Consider the following 17090-nt stretch of genomic DNA (forward strand, 5'->3'; position numbering starts at 1 on the left):
AACACCATGCTACGGAAGAAAAAAAAGTCCCTTGTCAATAATTATTATGCATGATTATTGATTAGAAACTAATTTCTGTCTTAACTTAAAATTTAAATCAACACTCAATTAACATGGTTCATGTGTGCCTCTGACATTAATTTTCAATGATGTCCTTGTCATATCAGAGAAGCAAACAAATAAATAGTAACTTGAAGAACTTGATGTGATCATCAGTAAAAATTTATTTTATGTATTTTATTGTTTTAGAAAAACAGAGAAATTTACATTTATTGATTCCCGTGAGACTGCACCACTAAAGGCCGACAAAAATATGTTCTTTAACAAATCTTCCATAACAGGTAAGTTTTCCTCTAACAGCTGTGAGATTTAGAATACACCCATGCAGAAGAGTATCTCCTCACTTGCAACAATTGAGAACTTTTTAAAATATTTGTTTGCGATTAATATTTTGCAATAAATAAATTTGAATAAAATAAAATATACATCAAGTGCACTTGAAAGCCAAATCACAACGTAATAATTAGGAAAATAAACAAATATTTTACTTGTTTGAAATTTATAACAAAAATATATTTCAGAGCTATACTCCATCCTCAGTATGTTGTTTTCTTTCTTTCTTTTCTTCTTTCTTGCCATGTTGTAAAGTTGGAGGAAGAAAAGTCTGTTTGTAAAAAGCCGCACGTTGTATCTCAGCGGTTGTATTTTGAAATGTTGGAACAGTGCGTAGGCAACGCGAGAATAACGTCAATGGTGTGAGTTCAATCTTGAAATGTTGTTTTAATTTGAATAAAATAAAATATGCATCAAGTGCACTTGAAAGCCAAATCACAATGCAATATTAGGAAAATAAATATTTTACTTGTTTGAAATTTATAACATAAATATATTTCGGAGCTAGACTCCATCCTCAGTATGTTGTTTTCTTTCTTTCTTTTTTTTCTTTTCTTCTTTCTTGCCATGTTGTAAAATTGGAGAAAGAAAATACAACTGCTGAGATACAACGCGCGGCTCTTTACAAACAGACTTTTCTTTCTCCAACTTCACATGATGTGTGATGATCAAATAAAATATGTTTGTTTATTAAATACACATCAACGAATCATAAACAGTACAATCAAATCATACTTCATGTTTTCAACACTCAACCACAGTGATCCTCCAAAACTAAGGCCACTTCATCTAAGATTTTTTCTCATTCTCCTATGGTGGCTATATCTCCATGGGGTGCATTTTCACTTTGAAATCAAAATTGCCACAACACAAAAAAAAAAGAGGGACCAAGTAAAGAATAGATACCCCGTAGCAGAAGACAATGACCGGCGCACATTCCAAGTGACACCGGGGATTCGACCTTGACATTGACACAAACACATGGCGTTGGTTGTTTGTAAACATGTTAAATAGCAGACATGGTCAAATGTTCACGAGCAAGATTTAAAAAAAAAAAAATATTTACAAAACTTTTGAAGATTTAAAAAAAATATATTTACAAAACTTTTGAAGATTTAAAAAAAATATATTTACAAAACTTTTGAAGATTTAAAAGAAAAAATATATATTTACAAAACATTTTTTTAAGTAAGTAACAAAATGAACGTATTTAAATAAAATATATTTAAATAAATGGGTGTCTTTCTGAGTGCGTTTTTAATATATTTACAGAACTTTTTAATAAAACTTAGAATACTAATAATTATAATTATAATAAAATAAATAAATTTAAGCCAAACTTATTAATGGCAGAAACAAATATAAAATAACTGATTTGCTTGAATTTTTCAAATGTTTCACAGATTTTTGCGACAAGATTGATTTTATTTACGGTGTTTTTTTTTGTTTTTTTTTTTCTTTCTTTCTGTATGCGTTTTTAATACAATTCAATATTTATTTAATTATTCATTAAAACATTAACTTTAGCGACAATTAATATATTTTTTTAATATTTTTAAATATTAAATTTTGATTTAATCTGATGATGCCCTCATGTGCAATTTATTAAATGACAAGAAATCCAAAAGTTGAAGAAGGCAAAATTTTACGAGGTATTAAAAAAAATTAATATTTGGACAATTTTGTTTTAAATACTGTAACAAATGGATAAAGCCATTTTCGAAGATGTTGTGTGCCAGTTGATTTGTAGAGATCATCTATCCATAATTGAATGGATGAAATAGCATTCCTTATTTGCAAATGAAATGAATTGTGAATGCTGTAATGTCCATATGAATTGAACGAAACATTCAATGGCATTGGATAAATATATTTGAAAATGCCAAAATAAAATGTGTCAGAAATATAAAAATGGAACATCTATACGATACAAGCCATTTTTTAAATCTAAGTTATCCTTACAGACATGGATATTAGCAATATATCCATGGAGTCAAAGAATAAGTAAAAAAAATGCCATGATGCAACTGAATATTTCGAAACCAATGGTCAATGACATATATGCTGTATTTCGAGCAATATGTGTGAAATATTTTATTGATAATCCCATAAGACTTTGTGGGCCTGGAACAATCATCCAGATAGATGAATCGTGTTTTTCCCACAGACCAAAGCATCATCCTGGAAGAGCTACTCACAAGCCATTATGGGTGTTTGGCTTGGTTGATACAAGCAGTAAGCCTGCAGTAGGATACATGGAGATAGTCGAAAAAAGGAATAAAGAAACCTTATTACCCATAATAAAAAAAACATTGTTTTACCAGGAACAACCATTCATAGCGATGAATGGAAAGCATATAACATGATAGAGACTGATTTGGGATTTCCCTATTACACTGTAAACCATTCACAACATTTTGTGAACCCAAACAACCAAGTCCATACACAGACAATAGAAAGCTATTGGAATCGCCATAAACGATTTATTAAATCAATGTTCGGCTGTAGAAGATCTCACTTAGATTCCTATCTGAAGGAATTCCTGTGGCATGAAAGAAAATCAGAAAATACATTTTTCAAATTGTGTGATACCATTTCTGCACAACATCCATTTATTTAAATATATTTTGTTTAAATGTTGTGTTTTGTTTCATTAAAAACTTGTATTTAATTTGCCCTTGTGGAGAAGTAAGCAAATAGCAAGTTTTTTTTTGTTTTTCTTTAATAAAAATAAGTTATAAAAAGATATGTGAATAAAATAATATATTTTTTTAAATCTCGATCGTTTATACTTGTTGCTTATACTTGTGATTTTATTATGCATAAAAATTGCCTCGGCCTAGAAGGATTTCTCCTTCAGTGACCACCAACATACATCACACTTTAAATAAATATTGAATTGGATGAAAAACGCACACAGAATGGAAAAAAACCCAAAAAACAAACATTGTACATAAAAATCAATCGTGGTCGCAAAAACCCACAAAACATTTGCAAAAATTCGAACAAGTCAGCTATTTTATATTTGTTTCTGCCATTAAAATGTTTCGTTTAAATAATTTTATTTTTAAAAGTTTTTAAAATTATGTATTTTTAATAGACAGGACTTCGATTTTTAATGTTTAGTAATTAATATAGCTCATTCTTTTTATTTATTTTTATTATAATTATAATTATTATCATATTTAGTTTTATTACAAAGTTCTGTAAATATATTAAAAACACATTCAGAAATACACCCATTTATTTAAATATATTTTGTTTAAATACGTTCGTTTTGTTACTTACTTAAAAAAAAACATGTTTTGTAAATATATATTTTTTCTTTTAAATCTTCAAAAGTTTTGTAAATATATTTTTTAAAAATCTTGCTCACGAACATTTGACCATGTCTGCTATTTAACATGTTTACAAATAACCAACGCCATGTGCTTGTGCCAATGTCAAGGTCGAACCACCGGTGTCACTTGGAATGTGTGCCGGTCATCACCAGTCGTCTTCTGTACAGGGTATCTATTCTTTACTTGGTCCAAAAAGAGTTATACATCCGAATTTGGTGAAGCACTATTTCTTTTGGCTGTTAATATTATCCTCTTCTTTGCTAGTGGGGATTGAAAGAAATATTGGGGCTACAGATTTTTGGGGCCTACTCCCTTTGTTTATAATTGATTCTTAAGTCATTTCTTATTATGTCTCCCTGCTTCAAGTTTCCAACAAAGAGTCCCTACACTTTGTATTATACTATCTCTTATGTCATCATTTCCTTTAGTTCATGTTCTCACAGGAGACAATGCCACCAAAGACCAGCACCTGACTCCTATCTGACTTCTATTTCCTGCTTATGCGCTTACATTTTTAAATCATCAAATAAGTACTTGCGGACATACCCTTAACATTGACATTAAATGACTGTAATGATTGCTGACAAGTAGCATCAAGTAGAAAGAAAACAAGTGTTGTACATTGCTGCTGTGTTTTAAAGAAAGACGACAAATCCTTGTTGAAATATGATTCTATATCTTTACTAGTGTACAGCTGTTTCTTAAGCATGTTCTTACAATACCTGGGTTATGTCAATTTTCATCTCTAATTTCTACCATTTTAAAACTAATATGAAGAAAAATGTTTGTGAAATTTTGTGGGAAAAATTTTTGCATGAGAGAGTAAGTAGTTATGATGACTATTGTTTTTTATGGAAAAAAAATAAAAATAAAAACTTCTATTTCAAACTTAAGCATGACCAACGGACCAACAAGTTGCTTCTATAAAGAAATGAGGGCACATTTAAAACTTAGATAATTATTCAAAGATGAAAATTTGGTTTCTTTTAAAAACATCACATTGTCATGAAATAATTGTTTTGTGAATGGCTCTATATTAACTGATCCAAACTATTTGTAAATAAATCTTTTGTCTTTTAGGTCCTTTGTCTGTAGGTGTTCCAGGCCAAGTTTATGGCATCTGGAAGGCCCATCAGAAATTTGGGAAACTTCCTTGGAAAGACTTATTCACTCCAACCATTAATCTTGCCAAAAATGGATTCAAAGTACCTTATTCACTGGCTCAGACTCTCAAAAAAAAAAATGCTACCATTTTTGAAATTCCAGATTTAAAGTAAGTTCAGACTTGTATTCATTTTTTTCTTTAGAATAAATAAAAAAAGAGCAGCTTTTTGTTCAACACATCTGGATGGTCATTTTTTTCTTCCGTTCACCATAAAACCAGCACTGATATGAACCAGATTTATAAGAGGGTAGAAAGTTGGATAACAAGATATTTGTTCACATTACATTTAAATTTCTGCAAATCAGTGGTTGAGGAAATAGGAGCAGGGAGGAAATTCTAAATGGAAGCAACCCAAAGTAGGTATTAGAGTAGAAAATCTAAGAATTTCTGTAATGGATTTTTGTTGTTGAATGGGTTGGGAGTATTTTCATTGAAGGAAATTCCGTAGAAGTACTTGTAAAACAAGCACAGGGATGCAACACTGCGATGATGTGATAAGGGGCTGAAGCTTGGAAGACAGTGAGGGATTTATTAGTTTATGAACTCTTTTTTTGTATCCTGGCTAAGACTAGTTGTTGGTGCACCAGCCCAAATATGGCCACAATACTCCATGCATAAGTGAATGGTGGCATTATAGCAATATAAGATACTGGCAAGTGTGAAAGGTTTTCTAACTTGATAGAGGAAGCCTACCTTCTTTGCAGCAGAGTTAGTAGCATCTTCCTTTCTTATTCTTATATAATGCTAGTAGTTCTCTCTTTGATTGTTGCCTATTTCAATTCATGTTATCGGAAAATGTCAGGCTGAGGAGTTTGAATCTTGAACTCTTTGGAAGGATGGTATCAGTCACGAGAATCAATGGTTGGAAATGTTTCTTATATTTGTTAAAGGAAAGGACCATTGTCTTGGTAGCGTTAAATGTGACTATCAATTTTGGGAGTAGAAATTATTTTCCAAGGATTAAGCCATTGTCTTACATGTGTAAGCTTTCAATTTGTGCCTATGCCAGGAATAGAGCATGGTGTCATCAGCAAATATACTCATCTCAGATGCAATTGCATCAGGGAGGTTGTTTACGGATATCAGAAATAATATAGGTTCAAGTGTAGATCCTTGAGACATACCCACGCTCATGTGATGTTGTTTAAATGTACAGCAATCAGAAACAACCTAAATCTTTTTTTTTTAGCTAAGAAAGATCTGATCATATTAAATATTCGTCCATCCAAATTACTATGAGTTCCTTTCTTAGATCATTACAACAATGATCATATTATTATAATTAGATTTGAAAATGAGTATATCAAAGAGAGGTCACTCTCATATAGGCAAAGGCAAATTTCACAAATTTAGCCTTCTTTAAGCAGTTTGACCTTCAAAAATTGTAATTGGCTCTTTTTTAAAGCATAACGTACAGACTAACTAAGGAAGAAACAACCCTAATATTATATAGATGCTTGTGTATCTGCAAGAAGAATTTTATGGAGAACCAAAACATGGAAAGTAGAAATTTGAAATTTGAAATGATAAACTTTGTATGATTGTTATTCATATACAGACGCATATACAAAGTATTTGAAAAAATAAATAAATTAGGTTAGATGTGGCATTTTTTACTTTTGTATTTTTGTTATAACAGAATCCATTAGTCCAAAAACATTGTTAGCAAGCAGCAGCAGCCAGTAAATGTTGTTTTTGTATATCAATTCTTGATTGGATAAAAATTCAAATTTATTTCCAAATCTCATGTGTCACATTTTTTTTTTGTGATTGTTTATTCTTTGTTGCCTTTCAATTACACCATACATGTGCATGACACCATCTTGCTTAGATTTTTGGTGGCCAAAACCCTCAACAGATGCAATATGAAACACACGCAAACTACAGGGTGAAATGATAAAATTGTAACCCTAGAAAAGATGATATGATTCCATTTCTGTTGGATGAAAACCATTTATTTTTCATTGCAGACCATCTACTAGTTGGCTAGTTGTGTACAAATCCCAAGAGCCATAGGAGCCTTCTATTATGTCTAAAAGTGACACAATGTTCAACGAACGAGATCAGAGATACACCGCTGTACAACTTATGCTCTCTACCAATCCAAGTTATGACAACAGGACCATTGCTAGCACCCTCAAAATGCAAATTTGGATGGTTCAATGCTTGAAGACATAATTCAATGCATCAGACGACCCTTTCCGGCCACGGTTATGGTCTTTGGTGTGGTTTCAAGTGAGGGCCACATCGAGTCAGCTTGAAAGTCAACATCAAAGTGTACCTGGATGTACTGAAATGTGGTGATTCCCTGCTGCAATCAGGTGGCTCTTGCCGACGCTTGTTGAAAAGGCATGTTCTTAGTTCCGGACCCATATCAAAGCAGTGATTGAATAGATGTCAGGTTTTAAAATAAAGCTGTGGTATTGTTTCTTTTAGGGCAAGAATAATAAATAGAAGATATTGCAAAAATTTAATTTAACTTGAAAATCACATGGCTCATATTCTGCATAAGTACATAAAAATGTGATGCATAAAGTTTCTTCCTCATCTATGCCAAAGTTTAGCACTATAATTAGTAATCATGTCTGGAAATGAAAAAATAAAAATAAAGCAAACTGGAAAAGAATTCATGCACAATTGTAGTTCTTTTAGTTTTACATACAAAAAGACTCAAATATCTTTTGCAAATGCAGAAACCTCATTATTTAATTATGTACAATCATTCATATACAATATTTTGTCTGAAAACATATTCTTCTTTTTAGGAGGACCTATGTAAACCCCAACACTGGCGCTTGTTACAAAGAAGGAGAGATTCTGAAAAGACCACTATTAGCTCAGACATTAACTGAAATTGCCAATGATGGATACTTAGCATTTTATAATGGTTCATTATCCGAGAAAATTGTACAAGATCTGAAGGATGCTGGCAATGGTAAGAAGATTTATTTGTCATATGTTATATGTCAATTATAACATTTACTTGAATACTTATTTATAAAATAGTAAATAGAAATATAAAAAAATATGCTGAGTAAACTTTTTTAACCTCTACTTGTGAATCTTTCAATACCGTTATGGCTGTGGGATGTGATGCAATTTATAGTTAGAGGAAAATGCCACATGCAGACAGAAGTAACTAGTTGGACAAACAAGGCACATTTTCATAAACTTCTAGCATTCTTCAATTCTTTTATGCATAAAATTTAAAGACTGCTTCCTATAAAAAAAAACGCAAATTTGTATGAGTGAGTATGGTACATTTTTGATGATCAATTATGTTGTTGACATTGGCTTACAGAAGGAACCACATGAAGGTTGCCAACATCCATAATGAAAGTAGTGCTATGGAATTGACTTTTAAATGGCAATAATTTGAGAAACATCAAGTGTGTGATAATAAGCTTCCTTACAACTCCATTCCTTTTCAGTCAATGTCTGGATAGTGCTTTCTCCCTCTGTCTTTTGATCTTTTCTCATGAGAGTTGGCCAAGTTATAATCTTTTTCTTGCATATATTTACCTTGGCAATTACAGTTCTTTTTTCCCATGGAGGTCTTCTTTCTCTCTTAGTTCTTTCCATCCATATCATCATCATCATCATCATCATCATCATCATCATCATCATCATCACCATCATCATTGTGATTAAAAGCCTTAAAAATTTGTACAAACCTGATTTTGTGCAGCTTGTAGTGTTCAGTGCCAGACAAAAAAAATTTTTTTTTAAGAAATAAAATAGCAACTACTTCTATTTATATGCTTGTCAGCTCATATGCAAATGAGATGTTACCAATCTGAATAAAAAGCTTAAATTTCAGAGACTGAGTTAATTCAGTTTTTGGAGTAACAAGCTTTGACAGCAGTATGTCGAATTTAACTCCTGAAATAGTTGAAAGTGCAGAATACTTAACAATTGAATATCCACAATTATTATTATTATTTGGTTCTTTCTTTAAACATTGTTGTTAAACTTATATATTTATTTTCTGATATTTCAGATTCCATAATTTCTCTTGAAGACTTAGCAGCATACAAAATTGTAGAACGAACCTCAACCAAGATTGAACTCACTAATCGCATCATCGTCCATGGTGCTCCTCCTCCATCAAGCGGTGCCTTAGTACAGTTCATCCTGAATGTTTTAGACAGTGAGTAAAATACCAAAGAAATCATTAACGCTCCATTTTTTAAAATGCATTTTAATTCTGTGCTGTTATACAATTAAATGGATACTTATTACATGCAAAAACATTTATTTTTCTTTAGGGGAGTTACCACTTATCAAGGCCAAGAGGCCACTTGAGAATAAGAGTTCATGCGTGAACACCCTGATAAACGTTAATCGTGAAAATTGGGTAGAAATTGATGTAGACAAGTTCTTGTTGAGCCAAAGATAGGAAGCAGTTTCATAGTATTGTTTTCCACAGATGAGCAACTCTAGGAAAGAAACTTTGCTCATGGAATTTTTGTTTAGTTTTAGGTACAGATTGAGAGTAAGGGAAATTGCTGGTATTGGTTGTATCTAGGAGAGTGTTTGCTGTGAATATTTTACAGGAAAAGACAATAGACTAAAGCTCACCTGAGAACCTGCCATGGAAATAATGATAGAGCAGAGATAGACTTGCTACATCTCTTTTGTAAGAAAGAAGTAACAGGGAAGAGAAGAGGACATCCCCCACCAAATTTCAAACAGACATTTCATATATATATATATTGCCTGCGATTGAATGAGAATCAAGGAATGTTCCACAATATATATAATATTTCTGTAGAAATATATTTTCTTATAATATATACTTATTTAAGAAGCTCAATGTAATTACAGAGCAATATAGATAATAGGTGACAAAAAACTATATTCCAAAATTCATGATCTTGACCATCTTATAATTTATTCCTTTAATTCAGTTGACTTTTACAATTCTTGACAATATCTGTTTTGTAGCGCAAAATCAATCGCTTAATTATTATATCAATCAATGAATCTATTATGCCCTTAACTCATTGGAAGAAATAGCAACAATCAATCCGTCAAAAGTAAATGAAGTGTGATTTGACATGATTAAAATCCGAAAATTAGAAGAGAAGCTGCATATACATTTAATATGTTTCCATTACGCCATTTTGAATTTTATCAAAGTCACTAAACCCAACTATTTGTACTAACTTAATTTATAACTCTTCTACCAAAATGTTTTATTTAATACTCAGTAAATTATTGATTCTAATTTGAATTTTATCAAACAAAGTCATCAACAAGGATATCACATATATATATATATATATATATATATATATATATATATATATATATATATATATATATATATATATATATACATACATACATACATAAAAGAGGAGTTACCAACAGTTATTATTATTTTTTACTTTTTAAGGACTGAATTCACTTTGGTCAATGTTCTTTCAGTGTTACATTGCTCTTACTGACGGGGATAATTACAATGGAATGGTATTTCCACCCAACATCGGATATACTTTATCAACACCGAGAAAGCTTTTGGACTACATCAACCAACACACACTCAATGCAACGACAAATAAGGCTGCCCCGTATACTTTTTGAAAAATCAATAAAGAGCAATACGCTATCGCTATATGGGAATATTACTTTTTCCCTCTAGACCTATTTTCTGCCCACCTGGATTTATAACCCCCGAAGGAAATTGTACTCCTTCCGATAATGGATTGGCCAGGTTGTATCAACTTCTCTTTTCGTAAAATTTTTTCCATATAATTATCCACGCCCACTCAAAAAACTATTTTCAATAATTGTGCTGAAAAGCAAAACAGCATCCACTTGCAGCTGAACATTTTGCTAACCACATTTCATTTCCTCTGATGATATGAGCCAATATTGAAAATCCTTGGATTAAGGAAATTAAAATAACTCCTTCTATATATTCCTTTTGTCAAACAATAAATTCTTAAATCGAATATATGTGTCTATATGTTGTTTTTTCAGAATTTAAAATTTAACCACCAAACTTATATATTGCTCTATTCTTAAATATTGAACTTTTCCTTTTTGGCTAAGATCACCTTGAAAGTATTCCTTCAAGTAATATTTATCAGGATTTTTCATCTGAATTCTATCAGTATCTTATCTCGCTTATATATATATATATATATATATAATTTAAAGGAGATTAGAATAATAGTCTAAAGAGCTAAAGTATTTTAATGTAACAGTGAAATTACTAGTTTAATTAAAATACAGGAAATGCTCGTTGTAATTTAGATATATAATAAGCTCGATAGTTAAATGTCCTAGAGCTAATTCAATATTAAGTAATGTGATTTACAATTTAAAAATTAAAAAAAAATTTTTTAAATTTAAAAATCAAATTTTAATTAAATTAAAAATCAGTTTCATAAGAAGGAACAACAACAAAGTCTGTACGATCGTTTCGGAAATCTGTGCTTTTTATTTGTGGTATACATGAAGTTATGTAGAACAATTATATATAGTTTTTTTGGTAAGCACGGTCTCCTCATCAGCAAATTTAGGAGGATTTTTATTGAATTTAAAAGACACCATAAATGAACCTAGCATTAAAAGTAAGGCAGATGAATCTGACAAAATTGAAATAAAAGGTTTGGATTTAAAATTTATAAGAAAATTAATATAGGTTAGAGATAGAAATGAGTAGAAAAAATATATATTTTTGAATTTACATAATAAATTTGATTTAAAAATATATAGAGATAGTTACCTTTTAGTTTTTCTTTTTTTGAAATCAGGAACTGTGTTTAAAGTAGTCATTTAGATGTTTGCTATAGCTTTTTATTTTATTGAATGATGAATTTTAAAAGGGCGACGCTCGTGCAGTAAATTGTTTCCGTTAGCGTATTTTGATTTAAAGACGCTACAGTTAATATATATAGAGAGAATATTTATTTTGCAAGTTTTTAAGGGGAGATAATTGTCATGTGTTATTGACTTTATTTATTATTTGATTTACGGGTCTAAGGGAGGTAATTGGTCTAACTTAATTTATTAAAAAAAAAAAAAAAAAAATTGTAATCTATTTTTACTAATGAGTAATTTTTAATGATTTAAGGTGGTTTATATTTATTAAATTTAAACCAACGTTTATGATTACATGTCAGAAGCTCGTGTCTTGAATTTAATAGTTTGGTTGTATTTTTTATATCTTCATATTTTAAAATTTTTAGGGTTTCTTTTGTACATAGTGCACAAAATTTATCTCCTGGTTTATATGATTTGCAAGTCTCAATTATTTGCCATTTTAAGTTGAAAGAAATATTGCTATTTTTTAGTTGCCAAATATAGTTGGATAGAGTAGTTTGGTTTGATAGAGAGTTATTTTTAAAAGAATGTTTGTGCGTTGAAATTCTATGTTTTATTAGGCTAGATGTGGAACCAATATATATTACCTCTTGATTATTGTGATTATTTTCCGTTAGGTCTATTGTTGGATTATTATGTGGTGGGTTGATTAGTAATTGTTCGGTAGATTGATTTAAGTTGGTGTTATTATTTAATCTGGTAGTTGAGTTATGGCTGTTAATAGGTTCTTGTAGATTTGGAGTTTTTGATACTGTGCAGCTATAGATAACATTTTTAATTTTACATGAGCCTTGTAGGGGACATTTATTTTTTCTTCTACAGTTACAGTCCGATGTATTTTGTATAGTTGTATTTTGTAGTTTATTAATTTTCTTATTATTAGAGCTAATTATTTTCTGATGAAGGTTAGGCATAGTAGAGTAAGAGACTTTAATTGTGTTCTTATTGAAAATTTTATTATATCTATGGGGGGCTTTAAAGTTCTTATCTAATATTTTAAAAAATTCTCTGGCTATGTTTGTTTCTAGGTTTTTGGAATACGGGGGGTTGAACCATAGGATCTCCTTGTGTCTATTCTTACGTTTACGGGTTTTAGTTTGCTGTTTATTTGTATTATTATCTAATATTTGTAGTTTGGTTTTATCTTTTTTTTGTCTCTTGGTTATTTTTCTTAACTCGTATACGGGAAGACATTGCCATATTATATGTTATTACGCTCTTAATAGGTTTATTTTTAATGCAGTTTATGTTTCTATCATTTTCATTTATGAATTTAATTTGTGAATTATATCCAGAGTTTTTAAGGGCTTCATTATAGTATTTTTCATTTTTGGTAAATATTGATTTAGTAGAAGACAGTCTAGAAATTCTTAGAGCAATATTGGGAACTATTGATTTTAATATTGATTTAGGGTGGTTTGATTGATTGTGGACATATAGAAGTGATTGGTTAGGTTTATGGTATGGTTCAAAGGTAGAATTTTCAAGATTTAAGGTTATGTCTAAGAAATTAACAATTTTTTTATTAGGGTCGATTTTTATACTAAGTCCATAATTTTTAAATAATTTATGTAGAGCTTTAATTGCTTTTTCATAATTTTTATTAGTAGAATTCGTTATGAAAAGTGCATCATCTCTATATAGCCCTCCTTCAAGTTTGAATTGTTTATGGAGTATACAATGTATTTCATTTAAAAGGAAAAGGCCAACTAGATCAGTGACCTGAGTCGAGTCCGTCGATCCCATTAAAATGTTGAAGTGGTTAGGGGTATTTTTCCTGGTCCAGTCTTTTATAACATTTAATAATAAATATTGGACCAGGAAAAATACCCCTAACCACTTCAACATTTTAATGGGATCGACGGACTCGACTCAGGTCACTGATCTAGTTGGCCTTTTCCTTTTAAATGAAATACATTGTATACTCCATAAACAATTCAAACTTGAAGGAGGGCTATATAGAGATGATGCACTTTTCATAACGAATTCTACTAATAAAAATTATGAAAAAGCAATTAAAGCTCTACATAAATTATTTAAAAATTATGGACTTAGTATAAAAATCGACCCTAATAAAAAAATTGTTAATTTCTTAGACATAACCTTAAATCTTGAAAATTCTACCTTTGAACCATACCATAAACCTAACCAATCACTTCTATATGTCCACAATCAATCAAACCACCCTAAATCAATATTAAAATCAATAGTTCCCAATATTGCTCTAAGAATTTCTAGACTGTCTTCTACTAAATCAATATTTACCAAAAATGAAAAATACTATAATGAAGCCCTTAAAAACTCTGGATATAATTCACAAATTAAATTCATAAATGAAAATGATAGAAACATAAACTGCATTAAAAATAAACCTATTAAGAGCGTAATAACATATAATATGGCAATGTCTTCCCGTATACGAGTTAAGAAAAATAACCAAGAGACAAAAAAAAGATAAAACCAAACTACAAATATTAGATAATAATACAAATAAACAGCAAACTAAAACCCGTAAACGTAAGAATAGACACAAGGAGATCCTATGGTTCAACCCCCCGTATTCCAAAAACCTAGAAACAAACATAGCCAGAGAATTTTTTAAAATATTAGATAAGAACTTTAAAGCCCCCCATAGATATAATAAAATTTTCAATAAGAACACAATTAAAGTCTCTTACTCTACTATGCCTAACCTTCATCAGAAAATAATTAGCTCTAATAATAAGAAAATTAATAAACTACAAAATACAACTATACAAAATACATCGGACTGTAACTGTAGAAGAAAAAATAAATGTCCCCTACAAGGCTCATGTAAAATTAAAAATGTTATCTATAGCTGCACAGTATCAAAAACTCCAAATCTACAAGAACCTATTAACAGCCATAACTCAACTACCAGATTAAATAATAACACCAACTTAAATCAATCTACCGAACAATTACTAATCAACCCACCACATAATAATCCAACAATAGACCTAACGGAAAATAATCACAATAATCAAGAGGTAATATATATTGGTTCCACATCTAGCCTAATAAAACATAGAATTTCAACGCACAAACATTCTTTTAAAAATAACTCTCTATCAAACCAAACTACTCTATCCAACTATATTTGGCAACTAAAAAATAGCAATATTTCTTTCAACTTAAAATGGCAAATAATTGAGACTTGCAAATCATATAAACCAGGAGATAAATTTTGTGCACTATGTACAAAAGAAACCCTAAAAATTTTAAAATATGAAGATATAAAAAATACAACCAAACTATTAAATTCAAGACACGAGCTTCTGACATGTAATCATAAACGTTGGTTTAAATTTAATAAATATAAACCACCTTAAATCATTAAAAATTACTCATTAGTAAAAATAGATTACAATTTTTTTTTTTTTTTTTTAATAAATTAAGTTAGACCAATTACCTCCCTTAGACCCGTAAATCAAATAATAAATAAAGTCAATAACACATGACAATTATCTCCCCTTAAAAACTTGCAAAATAAATATTCTCTCTATATATATTAACTGTAGCGTCTTTAAATCAAAATACGCTAACGGAAACAATTTACTGCACGAGCGTCACCCTTTTAAAATTCATCATTCAATAAAATAAAAAGCTATAGCAAACATCTAAATGACTACTTTAAACACAGTTCCTGATTTCAAAAAAAGAAAAACTAAAAGGTAACTATCTCTATATATTTTTAAATCAAATTTATTATGTAAATTCAAAAATATATTTTTTTTCTACTCATTTCTATCTCTAACCTATATTAATTTTCTTATAAATTTTAAATCCAAACCTTTTATTTCAATTTTGTCAGATTCATCTGCCTTACTTTTAATGCTAGGTTCATTTATGGTGTCTTTTAAATTCAATAAAAATCCTCCTAAATTTGCTGATGAGGAGACCGTGCTTACCAAAAAAACTATATATAATTGTTCTATATAACTTCATGTATACCACAAATAAAAAGCACGGATTTCCGAAACGATCGTACAGATAATTGACTTTGTTGTTGTTCCTTCTTATGAAACTGATTTTTAATTTAATTAAAATTTGATTTTTAAATTTAAAAATTTTTTTTAAATTTTTAAATTGTAAATCACATTACTTAATATATATATATATATATATATATATATATATATATATATATATATATAGGATGAAAAAATACTGCTTAAATATACTATACAAATATGTCTGACAAGTAACAAGTCTGATGTCAAAACTATTTCACTTTTAAACAACAAACTACACAGTTTCCCCTCAAAGCAATACCCACCTCCCTCTCACCCCTAAAGTCCAATGTATTTTTTTCCATTCTTCTCTACCATGTTTGTATAAAATGCTAAAATAATTCTTCTGAGATGCCCCTCTGCTCAGTCATTACAGTCTTTTTGATTACCTCTATGCCTTCAAAATGGACCTGCTTGATAATCTCCAAAAGTCACATGAGTCAGGATCAGGTGAATATGGAGGTTGTTTTATTCTAGTGATTTTCTTTTCATTCATTGCCTGGTATTTATTGTCTGTTTTTCAGTGTTCATAGCTAAATATCTTTAAAAAGTAAACAAACACATGTGAAAAAAATGCAATGGTTTCAGGAAGTTAAGATTACATTTCCCAGCTCCTAAGATATCATTGTTAGATGATAACATGATCTGCTTATCCTTCGTTCACACATAGCTCACACAGCACGCACAATCCTGTTACTTTCTAGACAGTCTTTACACACACATATACATTTTTATTGCTTCATAACAGATGGTGGCAATTAAAAATTAATTTCCAATGATTAAAGGTCTTTCAAATATTTAGGTGTGTCAAGCTTTGCTAAAAATCAATGATTGATTGATTTTGTTTGTTTTTTTAGTAAAACTCTATTTTTTTTAATGTTACCCATTGCTCTTAGTTCATCAGTCATTTCAAGTTGACGAAACTATTATATAGCGCATTTCAAATATTTTTATTTTTCAGCATGTTGACCATTGTTGAGTTATTTTATGCCAGACAAATCTGATAGATAACATGCATATATTGTATATATTTTGAACTTAGAATGCCAAATATTTTGCCTTAATATTCAGTCATCAAAATTCAACATATACAGTATATATGGTCAACTCTGACCCCTCCCACCCCTGATCAGACTGAGTCTGATTGTATTCTGGCTGTTTTTAAGAGCTCCTTATTTATTTTTAGATTTTTGGCCCCTTAAAATGTTGTTAGTAAAAAGTACATAGTCATTTTTAATAGTAATTACATATTAAAAAATTATTACAATTTTAATTTTTTTTTAAATTTGTATTCCTTATAAGGATGTGTTTGCATGGATG

General features: G+C 29.8%; 1 protein-coding gene across 2 annotated transcripts in view; it reads left to right on the forward strand.

Moving 5' to 3' along the window:
• LOC145277862 (scoloptoxin SSD14-like) overlaps positions 1-17090 on the forward strand; it is a 189148-nt gene that overhangs the window by 144186 nt on the left and 27872 nt on the right. For both annotated transcript variants that reach the window (XM_080129815.1, XM_080129813.1), the window contains exons 4-7: positions 250-341; positions 4815-5007; positions 7665-7834; positions 8900-9049. In XM_080129815.1, coding sequence (XP_079985941.1) covers positions 250-341; positions 4815-5007; positions 7665-7834; positions 8900-9049 — 605 coding nt within the window. The remainder of the gene's footprint in view (positions 1-249; positions 342-4814; positions 5008-7664; positions 7835-8899; positions 9050-17090) is intronic.

Source organism: Euprymna scolopes, chromosome 6 (assembly GCF_053919585.1).
Source record: "Euprymna scolopes isolate OS-2025 chromosome 6, ASM5391958v1, whole genome shotgun sequence".
Taxonomy (NCBI): domain Eukaryota; kingdom Metazoa; phylum Mollusca; class Cephalopoda; order Sepiida; family Sepiolidae; genus Euprymna; species Euprymna scolopes.